The sequence below is a fragment of the Dipodomys spectabilis genome, unplaced genomic scaffold (assembly GCF_019054845.1).
Source record: "Dipodomys spectabilis isolate Male_0828 unplaced genomic scaffold, ASM1905484v1 ptg000137l, whole genome shotgun sequence".
Lineage (NCBI taxonomy): Eukaryota > Metazoa > Chordata > Mammalia > Rodentia > Heteromyidae > Dipodomys > Dipodomys spectabilis.
This window is the reverse complement of record NW_024870814.1, coordinates 5,906,012-5,927,913: the sequence shown is the minus strand read 5'-3', so window position 1 is coordinate 5,927,913 and position 21,902 is coordinate 5,906,012. Positions and strand designations below refer to the sequence as shown.

Genomic DNA, 21,902 nt, shown 5'->3' with positions numbered 1-21,902 from the left:
CAGGGAGGTAGTAAAGGTGCTCTGAAGTGAAGATGGGTGGCAGGTGGGGCAGGAAGTATGTAAACACTTTCATAATTTGTGTTCATTGATGTGAAAAGTGTGTGTGTGTGTTGGAGCCAAACGGCAGCAACTACATTTTGCTTCTGTCAGTCATGGGTCTTGAATTAAAGGTCCTGAGCTTTTTTTTTTTTACTCAAGGTAGCTCTCTACTACTTTGAGCCACAGCTCCACTTCCGTTTTTTTGTTGGTTAATTGGGAATAAGAGTCTGACTTTCTTACCTAGCTGGGATCCTTAGATTTTGGCCTCTTGAGTAACTAGAATTACAGGGGTGAACCACCAGCATCTGACTAAGCAACTACATTTTTGCAGTCCTACTATGTCCCAAACGAGGTGATTTTCATAAATGTCTTTGATCTTTGCAGCAATCCTCCAAGTTCGATGCCAATATCCTTAATATTAGTCTCCCAATCCCTTGAGAGGATTTAAGAGAGAGGGAGCTTTTGTAGTTCTGGATCTTAAGTGGATGCACACACTGTCTATTCCTTTATAGCCAACCTTTCATGCGATTTCCTTTGTTTCAAAAAATCTTTCCCTGCCTGGCTCTTGCCTGTAACCCTAGCTGCTCAGGAGGCTGAGTTCTGAGGTCGCCTTTGGAAGCCAGCTGGGGCAGACAAATCCTAATGCTTCTTATCTACAATCATCTCACAGAAAGCTAGAAGTGGAGGTGAGGCTCAAGTGGTGGAGTCAGTCATGAGTGAAAAATCTCAAGGACAGGGGCTGGGAATGTGGCTAGTGGTAGAGTGATGGCCTAGAATGCATGAAGTCCTGGGTTCTATTCCTCAGTACCACATAAACAGAAAAAGCCGGAAGTGACTCTGTGACTTAAGTGGTAGAGTGCTAGCCTTGAGCAAAAGAAGCTCAGGGACAGTGATCAGGCCCTGAATTCAAAGCCCAGGGCTGGGGAAAAAAAAAAAAAAAAACCCAACAACTCAGGGACAGCACCCTGGGTCCTCAGTTTAAGACTCCGACCAGCACAAATAAACACAATCTTTCCTTTGCAAATGGCGTTTCATTTGTTAGATGCATTTCTTTCCATCAAGGTCACAGCATGAGCACAGGACTCAGGGCAGGAACTGGTATGACTCCAGGCCGAGCGCAGAAGCCACTGCGGGACCTGGTTGCTGGCTTAAGAGGTGTGCAGGAGCTCCTGAAAGGTTATGGCAGGAGAAACGCAGCCGGGATTCCCGCGTGTAAGTACAAACCGTGGGAGCGGGGCCTGACCCACGTGACCACCGCCATCTGGATCGCCCAGGTCCTGCTGGGAGAGGGCCTCGCCCACGGCCAGAGGCGGCAGGCTAGAGTCACCGGGCCCAAGGTCAGGACGCACCCAGAGCCCCGCGTGCTGTGCGTGGTACTCAGGCGAACCTGGTATCGGGCCACCGCTGTGCTCCCGTTCTGGTCCTGGGTCGCAGAACTGCGAGGAGAAGGATGAGTCCCTGGGCCATATTGCCTCTGCCCAGGGGCGCAGCTTCAGGGCGCACGCAGCGCGGAGCGCAGGGAGCTCGCGCCCCTCACTGGGGCGCGCAGCGCGCGGCCGCTGTGCCCCGGGGGGCGTGGTGTCCCTGCCAGCCCCGCCCAGCGCCGCGCCGCGCCCCGAGCCCGCTCTACCTTACCGGGGTGGCGCCGCCTAGCTCGCGCGCCGGTGTGTGCACTCGGGTCCCCCCTGGCCAGCGGGCTTCAAACTGCTCCCTGCAGGCGACAGGAAACCCAGACCGTGGCTTGCCGCCAGCCCCCGCGGCATCACGGAGGGGGCCTGGGGGTCTCGCCAGCCTGCGCCGTTGGCGTTTGGAGGACTGATTCGTAAGCTGGAGCCGGACCCTCCCGCGGGGCCTTGGAGGGGAACCTCGGTGCGCTTTCGGGGAGCTGCCACTGTCTGACCGCCGCTCGTCCGCGCTCGGGGAGCTGCTTTAGCGTCACTGCAGCGAGGGTGAGGGAAAGACAGGCGAGTACGACCCAGCGATCTGTCCGGGTCCACTTAACCCTGCAGGAGCCTGTGCGGGGAGTTTCAACGGCGACCCTGGCCAACAGATGAACGTTTCCTTCCCTTGGTCAATTTTCTTACGCTTGGAATTGTGTGTGGTCCTCGCCTTCTCTTCCGAGCGCGGAGGGGGCTGACTTTTGCACTCATCAATCGGTGCTTTTCACCTCTGCACATCCCTAGATGTGGGTAGAGGGGTTCCAGGCTTGCCTAAGCGCTCTGGGACTCGGGACGGTGGGGTCCAGGAGGGTGTGCCCTCTTTCCAGGACCCCTGATCACATCGCCAGCCCTCTTCCACCTCTGGCCATGTATAATGGACAACTGAGAAGATGGCCTAATAGAAACCTTTCTGAGCACTTGCAGCCTCACCAGTGTTCCCTAGAGCCTTCTACCCGGGCGGGAGGAGCCGAAGGGGATGGGACCGCACCAGGCCTGGCTTCTTGCTGCCACCGTGTGACGACTGCATATTTGTTGCAGGGCTTCACCTCTTCACATGACCATATATAGATAGATAGACAGGTAGATAGGTAGGTAGATAGATAGATAGATATAGTTTTTTTTTTTTTTGGATAAATCCAACATTAACATGCCAATAGGATATGTGGCTTTTAATGAGGTCTGTTTCTTCTTTTGAATCTGTCGGGAGGCCTCTCCATAGGTTATTTTTCCCTCCCTCCCTCCCTCCCTCCTTTCCTCCCTCCTTCCTTTCCTCCTTCCTTTCTTCCTTCCTTCCTCCCTCCCTCCCTCCCTCCCTCCCTTCCCTCCTTCTCACCTCCCTCTCTCTTTTTGGAGCCATCAACAACCTTCTACACTCAATAAAGTATTCTAGGACCTCAAAGAGGTTCCTTATGTGGGTTAACAGAGATGTTAACAAAACAGAGGAATATGCAAGCAATCAAGAGCTGAGGCTCATGCCTGTAGTCCTTAACTACAGAGAGATCTGAAGATTGTGGTGTGAAGCCAGCCCCAGCAGAAAAGTCTTCCAGGTTCTTATCTCCAGTTAGCCATCAAAAAGCTACAGGTGGGGCTGAGTATGTGGCTTAGTGGTAGAGTGCTTGCCTAGCATGCACGAAGCCCTGGGTTTGATTCCTCAGTACCACATAAACAACAACAACAACAACAAAAACCCCAGAAGTGGCACTGTGGCTCAAATGGTAGAGAGCTAGTCTTGAGCAAAAGAAGCTCAGGGACAGTGCCTAGGCCCTGATTTCAAGCCCCAGGACTGGCATTAAAGAGGGAGGGGGGGGGTCGTGCCTCCCCCATCTTGTCCATTGATAAGCTCTTCTGAAAAGCAGATTTCACTTTCTGCCATGTACAGAGCCTTGCATGGGTGTCTGTGAGTCTGTGGATTCTCCCTTCTGGTGGCTCATGCTCTGTATTTGGGTTGTGCACCCTATGGCATTCTTGGCCTGTGCTTATCCCAGTAGCCTCAACAAATGGCTTTCTATCAAAGTTACTAGCCAAACTCTTACCTTCAGGCATGGATGGTGCAGGCCCCATGTGCCTGCCCTGGCTCATCCCCTGCTTGAACATTAGCAAGTAGCTGGAGGTTTGTCCTGATGTGCAGTTTTGGCTTTGCACGGGTGTAAAGTGACCCAGTGCGGGAGCCCAGTGAGGATTTTTGCCTTCCATTCCTGTTGGACTCCCGAAGTATCTTCGGTATCCAGGGTTGGGATAATGTGGCTGGGACAAAGGATTATGCTGGATGAGGGCTCTGGGATGAGGATTGTGCTGGGTAGGGGCGGGGGTTGCACATGGATACCTGGGCCTGCCTGATTTTCAGAGCAGTTCATTAATGCTGATGCAGCCCTGGAGAAAGGCCCTGCAGCCTCTGGGTCCCTGGAAGAGACTGGATGGTTCCTTGTAGGACCACATTTCCTTAGGGTTACTGCTTTCTCCCTGTGTCTTTGGGGAGAAAGAGGTGTTACACGAGCAGAGGGAATCTTGGCAGTTTAAAAGATGTGTGTCTAGCAAATGTTTAATTGCAAAATGCAGACAAATCAACACCTCAAACCACAAGACTTTCCCCCTCCCCCTCCCCCAATTCTGGAGCTGGAACTCAAGGCCTGGGCACTGTCCCTGAGCTTCTTTTGCTCAAGGCTAGCATTCTACCATTTGAACCACAGCACCACTTCCAGCATCTTCTGATTATGTAGTACTGAGGAATCGAAACCAAGGCTTCATTCATGCTAGGCAGGCACTCTACCACTAAGCCACATTCCCAGCCCAAGAGCTTTAAAATTTAACCAAAACATCTGTCCTGGGATCTGGAGAAGATATGTGAAGGTAAGAAATTGGAGTGAAATCTGAAGTGTTCAGTGAAAACTATAATCTTGTGTTTTTAATTGCCCCTTCCTCATTTCTGAAGAAATAAGTGTCCTTACTTAGAAATATTTGTCCTTACTTAGGTGCCATCTTAAGTCCACACATGCTGACAGTTGGCTTCTGGTTTGCCTGGACTGACTTTGACAGTCTTAGCCAACCCCTCCCTTCACCCCACTATTTCTAGGTCCTGAAGTCTGTTTCTAATTAGAGTTGGGTCTAGGCTGCAGGTGTCATGGGGAAGGTAGGGAATAGTTTTGCCAAACTTTTCCACTGGGAATAAAGACTCTTGTTCCTCTCTAGGGGATACCTAGTCAGAAACAGACTGAGAGCCATTCCTCAGGTGCCTGAGGCCTTTCTCCAAGATGTTTTATAGTAAAACCAGAAGCCTTGTCTCTCCTTTCTAAGTAGTCCCTGTGCTGTCTGTGTGCTCCTAGGATCCCTGATAATGGCTCCTAAGACCACAAAAGACAGGTCTTATGCTGTGACTTCTAAGAAGGACACATTTTAGGCCAGGTGTCAGTGGCTCACATCTATAGTCCTAGCTACTCAGGAGGCTGAGATCTGAGGATCATGGTTTGAAACCAGCCCTGGCAGAAAAGTCCCTATGAGACTCATATCTGCAATTAACCACTCAATAACTTTAAGTGATACTGTGGCTTAAGTGGTAGAGCACTAGCCTTGAGCACAAAGAAGCTCAGGGATAGCACCTAGGCTCAGAATTCAAGCCCCACAACTGACCAAAAAAAAAAAAAAAAAAAAAAGAAAGAAAGAAAGAAAGAAAGAAAGAAAAGGACACATTTTAGATAAGGTTGCCTTAGCTTTTTCAAGAACGTTATGTTTGGGTAGTAGCTACCCTACCCCTTCAGTAATTGCAGTCTACCTGCTTCCTCGTATTTGGGAAATCTCTTATTTTCCCTGGACCAGTCCCATCCTTTAGGATCCTGTGCATGTGTCACTTCCTCTAGGAAGTTTTACCAGGTCTTACTTCTCAAAGCCTGCATGTCTAGGCTTTATCCCCACTTAGCTGTGTAAGATGACTGTGCATGTAACTTATTGCATCTTTGTAAACTTCAATGTCCTTATCTCTGACCTTCTGCCCCATTTTGCCATGCAGGGCTGTCCTGAGTTCCAATACTGAAAGTTGGCTGGAAATGTATTGTGTTGGACAGGTACCTCTGGAGCGTGTGTTTCGAGTGTCTTTGTTAGCCTTATGTGCTAAAATATTCCTGCCCCCTTTTTTTTAATGAAAGGTCCTTTCATGGGCCATGCTGGATGGTGCATCCACAAGTAACCTTCCTATTCATCTATCCTGCTGGGGAGTAGCTAGAGGCTTAAATGTGATCCTTGGGGCTCTGGAGGACCTCAGCATGGCCATATTCCCTTAGGCCTATGCCATTAGATGGATACTCAGTGAGGCCCTTGTATGATTGGTGTGTCCTTGGGGCTGCAAGGGGGAACTCTGGCCCTTTAGTTGGCAGTATTTAGGGAGGAAAAGAAAACCAAGGGAAAGATACCAGTCCCGGGAGGAATAATAAGACAGTGCTTAGTGCCTTTTGACCTAGGAAGTTTTAGTGGACAGAAAGAACCCACCACCTCCACATCAGAATTTGGATTTCCAACAAAACACTCCCCCTCAAACTCTTTATTTTAGGTCAGAAGAGAAATAAAATTCACACTTACTACCTTTAAGTCAAATGAATAAAAGAAAACAGTTCATTGGGTTAACAACAACAACAAAAAAGGTCAAATGAAAGTAACATTGTTCTGCTCATATTTAGATGGTCGTGGAAGATGTCTGGATTGGCTGGCGCCTTTTCCTTCACTCACTCAGCTGGCAGAGCAAAGCTGATCCCTTGGCAATCCAGTAGTCGCTGGGGAGCCTGGATGGTAAGAGGACTGTCACCACGAAGTTGGTTGAATGGCCTAATTAAGGAGGCAGGGTAGAAAAGGAGTTCTTACTTTAAGAATAACCTTCCAGAGGGCTGGCAAGGTGGCTCAGAGGTAAGAGTGATTGCCTTGCATGCATGAGGCCCTAGGTTTGTTTCCTCAGCACCACATAAGCAGAAAAAGCTGGAAATGCACTGTGGCGCCAGTGGTAGAGTGCCAGCCTTGAGCTGAATAGCTGAGGGATGGTGCCCTGGTCCAGAGTTCAAGCCCCATGACTGACAAAAAGAAAAGAAAAAAGAATAACCTTCCAGGGCTGGGAAGGTGGCTCAGTGGTAGAGTGCTTGCCTAGCATGTATGAATCCCTGGGTTTGAGTCTTCAGTCCCACATAAACAGAAAAAGCCAGAAGTGACACTGTGGCTCAAAGGGTAGAGTGCTAGCCTTGAGTGAAAAAGCTCAGAGACAGTGCCTAGGCCCTGAGTTCAAGCACCACCACTGACAAAAAAAAAAAAAAAACCAAAACAAACAACAACAACAAAAACTTTCGAAGCAGAGAGACAGGTATGGAGAGTTGAGACATCTGGCTTCTATGACCTAGCTGCCTCAAGAGACGTTAGTTCCAGTTTTCTTTTGGATTCAGATAAATTAATTAATTTAGTGCCAGTCTTGGGCACTAACTTCATAATATCCACACTCAATATTAGAACAGATACAATGTATAAGCTGGCTCCCAAACTCCCTTGCTGTACCGCAGAGTGATTTGGCTTTGATTGGCGTGTATCTTGGTGATCATATGAACTAATGGTAAGAACATCCTTACCTGTGGTAGAGAGTGTTCCTGCGCGGGCCCCTGTTTTATACAGCGGGGAGTGGTAAAGTGTATGGGATGGCTCATAGTTTTGTTGTGGTTCAAAATGCAACACAGGCAGCATTGGATTCATCTGTCCGGGCAACGCGTCTTCTATGACCATGTCATTATCATCCCATCGGGACGCATCCATAAACATCCCATGGACAAGAACACCATCCTCAGGAGAAGGCAGCTGAAAGGTACCCAAGAGTTTAAAGGGGAAGAAGAGCAGGCCATCATCTATGTCCAGGTAATTCTAAAACCACTGAAATTACAGTTCTTATAGGTCAGGAAGGGGCACCTCAAGGTGAGATAACTTGCTTCTTAGTTTGGTACCAAATCTCAGGCTTTTCACAATCCACGAGGATGCCTAAAAGAGGAGACCCTGGAAACCCTTTTAGGGGCTTCAAACTATTTGATATGATGATGTAATGACTTCTCCCTTTCTCCTAGGAAGAGGATGGGATAAGAGGGTTGGGATTATCATCCATTGTGATTAGCCAGGCCTTTCGTCCTGTGATCAGACGTCTCCATGATGCACCCTAGCCATCCTTCCTCTAACACGTGACTTTGGCCAGTTTGGGCCTGTCACTTTGGAGAACTACAGGAGCCCGCCTCTGTGGATAGAGGGTTCAGCACTGTGGGGGTACATGTAGTGCACTTAATAGTGAATAGATTATTTATGGCTTGTCTTTGCCTTTTGGTGTCCTGAAGTTCGGTTTCTTATGTGCAGCCAGGTGGGGTGGCCTTCCTGTTTAGGGGGCTGCTGTATACATACTTGTGTAAGTTTGTCTGAAAAATTACCTTAGCACCTACTTGCCAAGCCAGCGTTTTAATAACTGGCTAAAAGGGGGCAAATGTGATGACAGTAACTCTGCATAGTTGTAACAGGCATTTACTAAGTGGGCCAAGAGATGGGCCAGCAAGACCACCTGAATCCCCTCCCATCTCAGAGAGCCCAAGGCACTGCTGAGACTTAGGATGGGTAGGGTACAGTGGCAGAGGCCCTGATGGAACTTGTAAACTTCTGTCAGTTATCCCTTGTGATAGAGTGCGGAAAAACACAGAGGAGGGCCAGCATCTTAGAAGGCTTTGGTGAGGGCTTTTATGTGAGGGGTGTTTTGTCTTCCTGCTGCCTCAGTGATTTTTTTTGACATGGGCCTGGGACATCCTTTTAGCCAAAAAAAAGTTCCAAAAATAATGAGAAGCGCATCTCTAAATTTGTTTCCTCCTTACTTGGAAAATATTTGATGTGAAGAATTTCTTTAAAGACCTATGGGGGCATGGATGATATTATAGTATTTCATAGGGCAAGTGAAGAATATAAGGTCAATCTAATCTTTGTCTGTTTTGCTAATCAAAGCAAAGGTTAGATCTGAGTTGGGTGGCTGGAGATAGAATCACCAGCAACAACCTTACATGCAAATACTGTGAATTTTTAAGGAAAGCCGAATAAAAGCCACTTATTCCAACTATACTAATTGGTTAGTAAATACTTTCTTGGAAAAAGAAATGTGGACCAGGTCTTTGATTTTGCATTTAGTATAGAAGGCGGTATTTGTAAGGCACACAGGTGTGGAGGGATGCCTTAAGACAGAAATTCCTCTTTACAATCCTGTCTCAGCACAGTTAAGCTGCGCAGCTGAGACTGGCAAAGGCAGACGTCAGTCCTGCATGAACAGTACACACACAGGGATCTTATAAAAATAATATCTTGCAGAGATTTTGATGTCATCAGGGTATGTCCTGGAACTGGGAGTTTTAAAAGAGCTCATCAGGTGATTTGAACACGGTTGACAATCACTCCTCGTTTGGAGCAGCGATTCTCTAACTTTCATGGGCTTAAAAACTCCATTTAGGACTTGCTAAAATATAAACTTCTGAGCCTGGTGTGGCGGGGCACACCTTTGACCCCAGCTACTCAGGAGATGGAGGTTGGAGGACTGAGGCTCAAGACTGGGTAAAATATACGAGACTCTCTGGAAAATACACTAAAGTCCAAAGGGCTGGGGGTGTGGCTCAAGTGAAAGAGCACTTGACTAGCGAGTGTGAGGCCCTGAATTCAGTTCCTAGCACTGTCAGAAACCCTGCCTTCCCCAACACTTCCAGACCCCAGCTCAGAATTTATGATTTAGAGGGAAGTGTGAGGATTCGCACTGCTGACACCATTAGAGCAGAGATGGATAAGAATCGATGCACCAGTGGAGTAAACCAGATAGACTGCTTTCAAAGAGTGTTGCTATTAGTTATCAACGGTGGTACAGTTGGAGAATATATGTCAGTGTATCAGTTCTCCTAGGAGGCCAGGAGTAGATGCATAGGCAAATTGAATTCTAGCCCTTCACTATTTGTACAGTATGTGGGCCACATGGCACATTCCATTCATTAATACTGTCCCCCACTGAAGGGCTTGTCATTCACCCCACTTTACAGATGAGAGCATGGAAGTGCAGGCATGTTAGCAATTGCTGTGGGGCATATAGCTGAAAAGGCGGGGAGAGTCATGAGTCAAACTTAGGCTTTCTTGGAACTCTTATTTTAATACCTTGTTATATTGCCACTGTACGGTGACTCAGGTGTACAGGTGTACAGGTGGCTCAGACCTGTAATCCTAGCTACTCAAGAGGCTGAGATCTGAGGATTGTAGCTTAAAGCCAGTCCAGGCAGGAAAGTCCATGATATTCCTATCTCCAATTAACCATCAAAAAGCTGGAAGTAGAAGTGGGGTTCAACTGGTTTGAGTACTAGCCTTGAGCACAAAAGCTCAGGGACAGTTTCCTAGGCTCCGAGTTCAAGCCCCAGAACAGGCACGCACGCACGCACGCACCCACGCACGCACACACACACACACACACACATACATACACAAAAGGTATTATAAATATCTTCAAGAAGTAAAATAGCAATGCTCAGAAAAATAGTTCTATAAATTTAGGCAGTCACTGCTAATCTTAGCACTAAGTGGAGAGCTTGTCTTGGGTTTATGGTGATCGTTGGGCCCCTCCTGTTCCTGGAAATGGAAAGAGACAGGGAGGGGATGGCAAGGGGGACTGGCTGGTAGCTTCTTTGCCTTAAGAGTCAAGTGGACAGTACCTCCAGGTCCATGGGCAAATCTTGTCCAAACTTCACTATCTTGGCAGCCTCTATTACTGCAGCCTGATCCCGGTAGGCAGGAATCACGTGGTACCTGAAACTCAGCTCATCTATAGGCAAATTGTATTTCCGAGCATGGTTTTGAAGAGTTCCTAAAAAATATGAAAACTGGAAAGCTCGATCCTTCTAACAGTAAACTCCCTCCCTGCGGCCCCTCCCCACCCCCCTGCCCACACTGCACCCCTCATTCCAATCAGGTTACTGGAGCATTAGAGAGTCTCCAACAAAGAACACTCTTTGCTGAGCTACTTTATAGAGAATGGAAGTCTGAGGGTCCTATGGGGAGGGGAGGACCCAAGGAACACACAGGTTCTGAGTGTTGGGAAGAAGAGAAAGAGGGCCAAGTCTCAAGTGTATTTCCCTTCCATGAAGAAGGCAAACTAGTGAGTTTGTTTCAGGGGAAGATCTGTTGAAGTTTGGGTGCTTTTTTTTTGGTTGGTTGTGGTTTGAACTTTGGGCCTGGGCGCTGTCCCTGGGCTCTTCAGCTCAAGGCGAGTGCTCTACCACTTGAGCCACTGCGCCACTTGTGGTTTTCTGGTGATTGAAGATAAGAGTCTCACGGACTTTCCTGCCTGGGCTGGCTTTGAACCGCGATCCTCAGATCTCAGCCTCCTGAGTAGCTAGGATTACAGGCATGAGCCACCAGTGCCCAGCTGAAGTTTGGTTTATTTATTTTATTTATTTATTTATCTTTTTCCGGTTGTGGGGCCTGAACTCTGGGCCTGAGCACGGTCCCTCAGCTCTTCAGCTCAAGTCTAGTGCCCTACCACTTGAACCACAGCACCACTTCCGGCTTTTTTCTTTTTGCTTATGTGGTGCTGAGGAATTGAACCCAGTGCCTCATGCATGCAAGGCAAGGGCTCTACCACTGAGCCAACTTCCCAGCCCCCCAGCTGAAGTTTGGGAGTTTTTACCCAGCTTGGCTTATATGGACTAGTTGTTAAGTATTAAGAGACAAATGAAGGGCCTGCATAATTAGCATTTAGCGGCCCTAAAGTCTGGCTACCTTTGGGCTCTCTAGTCAGATTCCCCAAGGACCTGGCGGTCCTATTAACAGGCCTTTAGCAGTCATGCTATTTCCACAGCTTCTAGAAACCCCAAGTAACAAAACACCACCTTTCCTGTGGGATTTTTCTTTCTTTCTTTTTGCTTATGTGGTGCTAGGGAATCGAACCCAGGGCCTCATGCATGCAAGGCAAGCGCTCTACCACTGAGCCACCTTCCAGCCCCTCCTGTACCTGTTAGAAATCCTTGAGGAAAGAAGAAACCAGAGATCCAAAAGGACTTTGGCTGTCCTCTTCTGAGCCATAACTGAAGGAGAAACATTATTTCATCATGTACTTTATGTGAAGTAGAGTTTGCCAAACTGAACCAAAGTCATATTTTGGAGGGTAGTATCTAAACTAGTCCCGAGTCAGTCACCAGCTCCATTTTCTTTTCTTTTCTTTTCTTTTTTTTTTTGGGTCCGGTCGTGGGGCCTGAACTCTGGGTCTGGGCACTATCCCTCAGCTCTTCAGCTCAAGGCTAGCGCTCTACCACCTGAGCCACAGCGCCACTTCTGGCTTTTTTTTTCTTTCTGCTTATGTGGTGCTGAGGAATCGAACCCAGGGCCTCAGGCATGCAAGGCAAGCGCTCTACCACTGAGCCACCTTCCCAGCCCCAACCAGCCCCATTTTCTTGCCTTCCCAGTTCTCCTTCCCCATCCACCAGCTAGACTGCATAGCTGGAGCATGGTTAGTACAGAGCCAGTGGAGAAGGGCAGAGTAAAAATACACATGTGTTATGTGGACCCATGTTGCTTTGATTTGTACCTCATAGTAGAGTCCATGCACTAAAGGTAAAATCCCAAGAATGTCCTGGAATTAAGTTGAAATGTGGGAATACAGACCGATGGAAAACCACATCAGAATCAGTGTAAGACTTTTAAAGGGATTGCATTCTAGGTATTTCTAGGTATTTCCTTATTTTTTTTTTCTGGACTTAATCCCTCAAAGGTTGTTAGGCAGAATTCCCTAGGAACCTCAGAGCCAGCCATAGGGTTGTATTCATCAAACCGCATAGAAATGAAGTTTCTTACATCCAGAAATGCAGTTCTAAGAATAAGATCTTTGACCCATGATGCCAGTGGCTTTAAGGATGGATAAGCTGTGTTGGACCACAGAGAAGGGACCTGGTTGTTGAGGAAACTGTTATAAACCTTTTCCATTTCTTCAGACATCACCACGAGCCCAGCAATGGCCTTATCTAGGGTTTGTAGAGAAATCTGAAACAAACAAAAGAGATTGGTGGTCTTTCCAGATACAATTAACAATGTAGACGATGCTCATGAAGGGTTCCAGCCTCTCTTCATACTGTCTGCTTTGCCAGACCTTACACTCTTTTACAACAAATGACCCTCTCTGCTATGGAGATGAATGAGATGCAATGAGAAATAATATGTGCAACTCCTGGATCACATTTTTCAAAGGAAGCTCTTTTTTGGGGCCTTCTCTTTTCCCCTTCCCATTGATTGGCAAAAAAGAATAATTGGAGTAGTGAGACTAGATGCAAAAATAGACGCTATCTGTTGGGGCTAGAAGAGCCAACTTGATGAGCTGTGTGCCCTAGATAGGACTTCCTCTAGTGCTGAGGGGAGGATAAAGTGAATAACTATCTTATTTTGGATAGTATTGAGGGTGTTGATCACAGAAGCTTCATTTGTACCCTAATCCATTCAAAGCAGAAGGGAGAAATCCTGACCTGGCCAGGCAGCCTGCTCATATTGATTCCTACCAGTGAAGATTTATGGTCCTAAAGTTAGGACTTCACATATTCAACTGACTCAGTGCCCACTTATCTAACAAACCTATCATCGCCAGCCAAACTGCACATCTGTAGACTTTGCTTTTCCAACAGGTGACAGACATGGTCTTTGGCTTTAGAAAGCTCTACCAAGTTTCCCAGGAGTCTTTACCCTGGCCTTAGACCAGGAATTTGGTTCTCTGCTTAGCAGTGACACATTTATTCTTATGCTCAATATTTGATCTCTAGTAGTCTTTGTTTTCTGTTAACAAATTAGTGGACAGAGTAATTAAGAAATCTTTTGCCATCATCAAGGCAAGGAAATCCAGAGTCAGCATCTGGGAGCACAGGACAAAAATTAAAGCAGTTGTTTTCACATTTCAGTTGCATTGAAATCATCTGGGGAGTTCATTTAAAATTCATACTCCCAAATCTGTCCTTAAGAAATTCTATTCAATATGCTGGGAGCTGGTGGCTCATGCTGGTAATCCTAGCTACTCAGGAGGCTGAGATCTGAGGATCACGGTTCAAAGCCAGCCTGGGCAGGAAAGTCCGTGAGACTCTTATCTCCAATAAACCACTCAGAAAATCAGAAGTGGTGCAGTGGCTCAAGTGGTAGAGTGCTAGTCTTGAGCTGAAGGACAGCGTTCAAGCCCCATGACTGCCAAAAAAAAAATCTATTCACTCGTTCTGGAGTGGGATCCAGGAATTTACATGTTGAACACACACTACAGAGTAGTTTAATGCAGGTATTTTGTGGCCCATCCTTTGAGAAATATTGATTTGCAGAGTCTTGGACAGATGTTGCAATTAAAGGCAAAAGAAAGACATAAGGAACAGCCCCAGGAGCCCTGGCTCACTCTTAACTGCTTAGGTCACCAGTTTCTAGTGAGTCCATGGTAACTCTATGGATGTAAATTATAATAATGAGGAGACTGAGGATTTGTAATATCACATATTCCCTCAGTCACTATTAGAAACATGAAATGGGAACTTGTTAAAGGAGGGTAAATTCAATCTTAGATGAATCTAAGAGTTGGCAGTATATCTAAATGGAAAATCTGAAATGAATAGAATGGAAAATTGCAGCACACTCATATTATTATACCATTTTCTACAAGGATTTGATAGCCAGAAGCAATGATGAAGTTAAGCTCTCATACATGTATTAACTTCAGCAGGTTATTAAACCGGTCCACTTCTTGGCCAAGAACTGTGGTCAAGGAGTTCAGGCGTCCTTGAGGATCCTTGACAAAAAGGCTTTCAACAGCACCCTCCATCTGCAGGATCTCTGAAATACACAGAGGTCACTCCTCATCACTCTGCATTTGGGTTTAATCTTACATTACCTCCCCCACCCCCTCCCGCAAGCAAGCCAGCTTCCCTTATTATTTAATGTGAACGCATAGAGCTTAAGTGTGACAAGCTTTCTATTATTAGAAATATTAGACTTTCTATTATTAGAGCTCTTTGGTGACTCAACTGTGTTTATATAGAAGCAATCACAGAAATCAAGCTGAACTTCATATGTATCAGGGAGAATTGTGTGTGTGTGTGTGTGTGTGTGTGTGTGTGTGTGTGTGTGTGAAGAAACACTGACCCAGCCTTTCATTTCTTCCCAGGGGTATTTTCATCTTTGGTCACAGTTTGGGCTATGTGGTCTTTGGCTCCAGAACATAGGTGGGTAGGTTCTTGATTACTTGTATGAGCTAAAGAGAGACTGGCCATGCTAATACAAAAGGACATAGCCTCAAGGGAGAGTGGCCCTATTTTCATTTTTCTGTGTCTGAGGGAATAAAGGGAAGAAGATGAGAGGGAAGAGGATGATGTGGAAGGTCAATGTGACTTAGTGATATCTATAGATATGAGACAGGGATTTGGATAAAGCTGTCTCCATAGTGGATGAGGAGGAGAACTGAAGAGCTGGAGAAGATGCGCCAGGCTTTGGCTGAATGGGAGGCAGAGCCCTGAAGACCTCAGTAGCAGGTGGCATTCCAGAAGCCAGAGGGCCTAGAAGCTCTGAGTCTTCTCTTCTACCCTATTGGTGTGAACATCTTGCTCTTTTCTGTAGACCTGATTGCGACTAGGACAGGAGGGTGTGGGAGATTGAAAGTTCATGGAGACAGTGTTTATCCTAAGTTACTGAGGATTACTTTTTAAAGTTAGCTGAATTAGGAGACTGGATTTAAACAGGATGGAAAAACTGATCTCTTCTCTCTCCACACAATGCACTCAATGGTGGGTAACCACATGAGCTATAAAAAAGGAAAGAAATGCATTTTCCTTGCATATCTGAGGAAAGTGTGAGTAAATCAGTGGCTGAGATTTCTTCTCAACCACTTGAATGGTGATGAAGTATGGGTTAGTACAGTCTCTTGGGTCCACAGAGCTTTGAGTCCATATGCCTTTGTCATTCCCCTCCATCATTCTCCTCAGGAGCAATTCCAAATCCTTGGTCTTTTTCTTAAGCCAGTTGCATCTCTGTCTCTCAGTCTCAGCAGATGAAGCTACATTTCATAGTAAAAGCATAAATATTATGAAGCTTGGAAAGAAAACCTCCTGAGGAGCAATGGGACTTCATGAAGCAAGTTCACTCTTCCTGTAGCCCTCCGTTCATCTATGCCTGTCTTCTCCACCAGCCAAGCGCTTTAATTTATACACTCAAAATTGCTTAGAATCAATTTAATCGATTAGAAACCTATTAGAAATTGCGTCCTAAAATAAGCCACTCAGGATTTGCTTTAGAATTTTCTATCCAAGTAGACATTACTTGAGGAATGGCTTCTCAGAGACGACTAAAGCTCAATTCTTCTGAGGGCACATAGTGCCTGTTTTACTCAATTCTTCTGAGGTCACATAGTACCTGTTTTACTCGAGGTCTGGAGAGTATTGACAGGATTTAGCCAGTTTTCTTTTAATCTGCCTTAATTTTCTTCATATTAATATGACTTTTTTTTTTTTTGTCTGTCATGGGGCTTCAACTCTGGGCCTGAACGCTGTCCTTCAGCTCTTCAGCTCCAGACTAGCACTCTGCCATTTAAGCCACCGCGCCACTTCCAGTTTTCTGAGTGGTTTATTGGAGATAAGAGTCTCATGGACTTTCCTGCCCAGGCTAGCTTTGAACCGTGATCCTCAGATCTCAGCCTCCTAAGTAGCTAGGATTACAGACGTGAGCCACTGGTGCCCAGCCTAATTGACATTTCTTGCAATAATGGACAACATATCTACAAATCTAGATCTATAGCTAGTCTATGAAAAGTGTGAGAGTGGATATCTTATGATTCTTCAGGAAAATTCCTTATCAGAAACAAGGTTAAAGTAGTCTAGCCATTTCTCTTGAATAGAGAAAAACAGTGAAATGGATTCTAGAGCAGGCTATCCAATAGAATCTGTAAAGCTTTAAATGATAAGAAATGTTCTTTGCCTGCGCTGATCAATAAAGTGGCATGGAAATGTGGATAGTGTGCAGAGGAATTTTATTTTAATTTTAGGAATTAAAATGAATATATCTTTTGTTAGTACACATTGATCATATGACAGAAATTTACTTAATTGATTGTAAGTAGCTCCATGTGACTACTGGCTACTGTTTTGGACAGCACAGGTCTAGAGACTTTAGAATTATGAAGCCAGGTGAAACTCAGGAGAAGTCTGGTTAAAATTAGGTAGGTAAGAAACCAAGTGGCTCCTGCTGCTTCTGGGAGTTAGGATGTTAAGGTGCTATAGGCTTCAGTTCTATAAACAGAGGAGTTCATGTCAAAAGAACTTGTCAAGGAAAGAAAAAGTTTGAACATGATCTTATCACTTATTTCTCTGACTTATTCCTTCAGTTTCTATTACCTACAGATGCCAGAAATCATTCATTACCTGGAACTCTAGACTGGATAGAAGCAACAAGTTCTTGGACAATTTCATCATTGCTTTTCCCCTCTCCACCAGAAGATGACCTTGGCTGGATCTCAAGGATGGTGTTGACCAAAGTGTTGGTCTCTTTATACTAAGACAAAGACAGTGAAGACTCAAATTCTTAGCATGCAATTTGTAGCAGTAATAGTTTACATATAGAAACGAGAAAAGTTATTAAAAAAACACAAGGACATTTAATCTGCTATTAAAACTTTGTATAACATGAGATAAATATGTTCAGCATGGGGAAAAGACAGGACAAACAGTACTGTGTGCCTTCACACCCTCATGCTGTGTTGTTTAGGTGGATAGTGGACTAAGTAGAGGCTTGGAAGTGGAAGAGGCTGGTGTAGGGGAAATGCATGACCTTCTGATCCTACAATGGATCAGAGGCAACAGGTCAAATTGGAACTATTGTTAAATGTATGATGGGACAATGATTTGCTTTTTCTTAGGGGTATTACAGCCCCTGGAGCTAGTGAGGTGATGATTAATGTTTTGAATTCATATCAATGACATAAATACCTATTTTAACTTGAAAGATCACACACCTGGAAAACAAGGTTAGCATTTTCATGCATTCCAAAAATTTCTGGGTCATCTATCAAAGGCAGATTTTCAATGTAGTCCTTAAACTCTTGTAGGCTGTCAGCCAGGGGTGCAAAGTAGATGCCTGTTAGAACAACACAGAAGATAAACATCTCAAATGGACTGGTTCGGAACTGCCAGGTTAGGTTCTTCGCTGTCTTGTTCAGATGATGGCTGACTCAAGTTGAAAAGAGTCTTTGCTTATCCTAAGTCTTCCTGCTTTTATTGTGCTGTCTAGTTTTGTTCCTTTTTCTTGAGGCCTTAATCAGATTAGTGCTCTAAGCTTTCAGGCTGTCTCCCCTAGAAGGTGTAAGGATTCGGAGAATCCAGTGACACACTCCTGAAAGGTGTGTCTCCTGAAAAGGCTCCAATTTTTAAAAAATATTTTTATTGTAAAAATAGTGTACAGAGGGGTTACAGTTCCATGAATAAGGTAAGGCTCCAAATTTATGCTCATTTAGAATATACTTTTTTTCATGTTAGATGAATAATAGTCCTCTCCAAATTCTTCAAACTAAAAGCTGCATTTGCAATATATTAAAATCTGTGCTCACTTAGTTTTGCCTAATGGTGGAAGGACATGTGAATCTAACTTCTTGAAATTCAATGGTGGGAGATTTGTTGAGCTTATTCTATACTAATCACATCACTCCCTCTCCAGGTATCAACATTCAGGTCCATTCATTTAATGTATAACCCATAATGAGCTGTTACCAATTCATAAATTTGGTTTTAATACAATTTGCTATCATGGAAGTTTTCCAAGAGATACTATAATACAGCTTCTTTAAAACATATTTAGACACAATACAATCAACTTTAATAAAAAAAATACTTGGGTAATAGGCAGTTTTGCTATCCAACCAGCACTGTAGGTGTTGAGTGTGGGGGCAGGGACTGAGTTGTGAAGACTGGTCACAGAGAGTGTCCCGATGGAAAACTGAAAGATGCTACCAGTGGCTTCTTGGGAGATGTCTTTTTCAGAGGCTTGAAAAGTCACTTACCTGAATCAGAGTATTTATAATCCGAATATAATGTTTCAGGAGAAAAAAACCTTTTCAAGACAGTACGAAGGCATCTTTGATCCCAGGTGTCTGTAACTCTACCACCATAGGTGATTTCACCTGAAAAGGAGTTTGTATGCTCAAATACATTACTATTGGCTTTTTCAATTGATAAGCATACCCCAATTCTAACATGTTATTTGGGCACACATTTATTTTGTACTGAAGCCAGAAAGAGTGCACCAGACCTCCCTTCTGATCTGCCCTACCTACAAGATGATGAAAGCTGATTTTTAAAAAGTAGACAAAAAAACCTTAGTTTATGTACTCTAATAATTTTACATTTATTTATTTATTTATTGGTTGGTCATGGGGCTTGAACTCTGGGCCTGGATACTGTCCCTCAGCTCTTCAGCTCAAGGCTAGCACTCTACCACTTGAGCCACAGGGCCACTTCTGGTTTTCTGGTAGTTAACTGGAGATAAGACTCTCACAGACTTTCCTGTCTGGGCTGGCTTTGAACCGTGATCCTCAGATCTCAGCCTCCTGAGGAGCTAGCTAGGATTACAGGTGTGAGCCACTGGTGCCTGGCTGTCCTTGTCCTTTTGCTTCAGCATATTGATTTTGAGTCTTATTCTGTCATTGGTTACACGATTCCAGAACATATATACTTTTCTTCAAATGGTGTTTCTCTTTGGGGCCCATGAGTAAAACAGAATGCAATATTTATAGATAGATATGTTAGCCCTCTACACACTGTATAAATTACTAAGCTGTATATGGGGGACAGAGCCAAAGTGAAAGAGTGACCTTGTCTCACAGAGATTAGGTCTGGGGAATTGAGGTGATCCGGATGAGGGCTTTCCACAGAGAAGCTATTTTCAGAAGGTTCCACCCCCACCCCAACTTATGAGTGGGAAAGAACCACTTTGGACTGTTATCTAATGTTGTGAATATTAACTCCTTGGGAAATTCCAATCATTGCTTTAATGCCTCTCCATGTATTGTGTGCCTGGAAGGATTTCATGGCATATTGACATTGTCAGGGTAGTTGTTAGGGTTAAATTTTGGGAAATGCTTAGTATATGGACTGGCAGATAGCAAGAGTTATATAAGCTTTCCCTATCATTGACATCACCACCACCACCACCACCACCACCACCACCACCACTACTATCATCAAAAACATCAGCCCAGTTTTCTATATGTAAATATTCTCATGATGTTTCCACCATCTGAAATTCACATAGGGCATGTGAGAAGTCACTATCACCATCATTAAAGGCTGGGAGGACACTCTCCTCCCAGGGGTCAGGTAAGCATAAATCCCCAACTTTTAGATACCCAGCTGGATGTCCTGGCCAGTAATATAAATTACTGACCAGTAATGTAAATTAGTGCATCCCAGGGAATCTTTCCTTCTTGACAGTAAAGGTTGAGATTCAGTAAAGCACATTCTCTATCACTGTCATTAAATTCATAGCATATATTCCAACCAAGGGGGCCAAACTTCTTTCTCTCCTAGAATAGGAAATGAATATAGTTAGAAATAAAAAATAACATTAATTTTGGGTAGACTAATGAAAAACAAAAGCTTTTATTGGGGCGCTGGTGGCTCACACCTGTAATTCTAGCTACTCAGAAGGCTGAGATCTGAGGATCACAGTTCAAAGCCAGCCCGGGGAAGGAGAGTCCATGAACCTCCAATAAAGTACTAGAAAACCGGAAGTGGTGCTGTGGTTCAAGCGGTAGAGCACTCGCCTTGAGCTGAGGGACAACACTCAGGCCCAGAGTTCATTTACTTGTTTAATATTATACTTCCTTGTTGGTACTAAAAAGCAGAACTGAATATACCTGAATAATTGCATGGAAGAAGCAAATGCCAAATACTATTTGTCTCCATTTTCTTCCAAGTATATTTTCTTCAAAAAATGACGATGTCATTTCAGTAAATGCTCGCCTGATATTTGCACGTAAGCCTTTTGGAGGTTCATTGGTTACCTGCATTTCAGAGAGCAGAGAGGGCGAGGTCACAGAGTTGCATTAATTCTGAAAAATGCCCAGAGAGGCTGTAGAGAATTGATTCCTATGGAGGCATTGTTGGCATGTATCTGAGTTTTATTCAATCATAGTCCAGGGAGCACAGGACCTGGTGGGATCTTCAGACCTACAATGCTTGAACCATCTGCTTGGAAACCTCAAGTCACTTCTATTTGCTGTGCAGTTTCTTACATGTGAGTCAAATGGCATATCCAGGCTTTTGTCATTGGATTTTATAGTCACCTTAAAGTATAGCATTGTCCTGCACTGTATCTCCTGCATGATGTCTCTTGATGTGGGCAGGGAGGGAAGAAGTACCTCTTGTAACCCCTACTGGTAAGTATCCCACATAATGGAAACTTCCTTCACTGAACTCAAGCAGTAAAACCCCCTGCGTTCCTTTCTGTCCATCCAATGCTGAGATATTCTTTTTAATTCTGGGAGGGATCCCTCACATTTCTCTGTTTGCTAAACATTTTATTGTAGAGGAAAGAGCTAGAGAAGTTGAATGACCAATAACACCAGGGCATGCATGGATAGCACTGACTTCAGGAATCCTTTGTTTGCTTTCTACTTGGCCACACAGACCAGAACATGGCTCTGTGCAGGTTCTATGCTTTTCTCGGTCCCCTTGGCAAACATTCTGAGATCAATCATTTCGCATTCCAACTATATGCAATGCCTTACCTTGACAGAATTCTGAAGAACTGTAACAGGAAATGTACTACTAGGCATGGAGCTTAGAAATAGTCGGAAAGTATCCTTGATAACAGCCTCTATTTAAAATAAAGAAAAAAAGGAAGAAACATGTTCTTGTAGCTTGTAGTAGCACTTTTCTATAAGAAATAATTATTTTAGGAAAGAAAAAAATGCTGTGAACTCTGTTTAAAGACTTAATTGATTTGCCTCAAGTAAGCTGTAAACCAAACCATCTTAAGATGGGAGTGGAGGAGTTGTTCTAGAAATTTCACAGCAGGGGGATCTGGCAGTCGACAAGCTAGCACATTTGGGTAAAGAAATTAGGGACCCATGAAATTTTTAATACCTGATGAGATGTAAGGCCTTTTCAACGTAGGCTATTTTTATTTATTTATTTATTTTTGCCAGTCCTGGGGCTTGAACTCTGAGGCTGGGCACTGTCCCTGAGCTGCTTCTTTTTTGGGGGGGGAGGGGTCCGGTCATGGGGCCTGAACTCTGGGCCTGGGCGCTGTCCCTCAGCTCTTCAGCTCAAGGCTAGCGCTCTACCACTTGAGCCACAGCGCCACTTCCGGCTTTTTTATTTTTTCTGCTTATGTGGTGCTGAGGAATCGAACCCAGGGCTTCATGCATGC

At 44.8% G+C, this 21,902-nt stretch overlaps 1 protein-coding gene across 1 annotated transcript in view; it reads right to left on the bottom strand.

The window, feature by feature from the left end:
• Positions 1–6,183: 6,183 nt before the first annotated feature.
• Positions 6,184–21,902, bottom strand: part of Dnah6 (dynein axonemal heavy chain 6) — a 193,005-nt gene continuing 177,286 nt past the window's right edge. The window contains exons 66-77 of the mRNA XM_042690457.1: positions 21,259–21,347; positions 20,386–20,532; positions 19,914–20,052; positions 18,532–18,651; positions 17,491–17,612; positions 16,901–17,030; positions 14,197–14,324; positions 12,330–12,515; positions 11,491–11,563; positions 10,193–10,344; positions 7,070–7,292; positions 6,184–6,287 (exon numbers count right to left, since the gene is read on the bottom strand). Of these exons, the coding sequence (XP_042546391.1) occupies positions 6,184–6,287; positions 7,070–7,292; positions 10,193–10,344; positions 11,491–11,563; positions 12,330–12,515; positions 14,197–14,324; positions 16,901–17,030; positions 17,491–17,612; positions 18,532–18,651; positions 19,914–20,052; positions 20,386–20,532; positions 21,259–21,347 (1,613 nt within the window). The remainder of the gene's footprint in view (positions 6,288–7,069; positions 7,293–10,192; positions 10,345–11,490; positions 11,564–12,329; positions 12,516–14,196; positions 14,325–16,900; positions 17,031–17,490; positions 17,613–18,531; positions 18,652–19,913; positions 20,053–20,385; positions 20,533–21,258; positions 21,348–21,902) is intronic.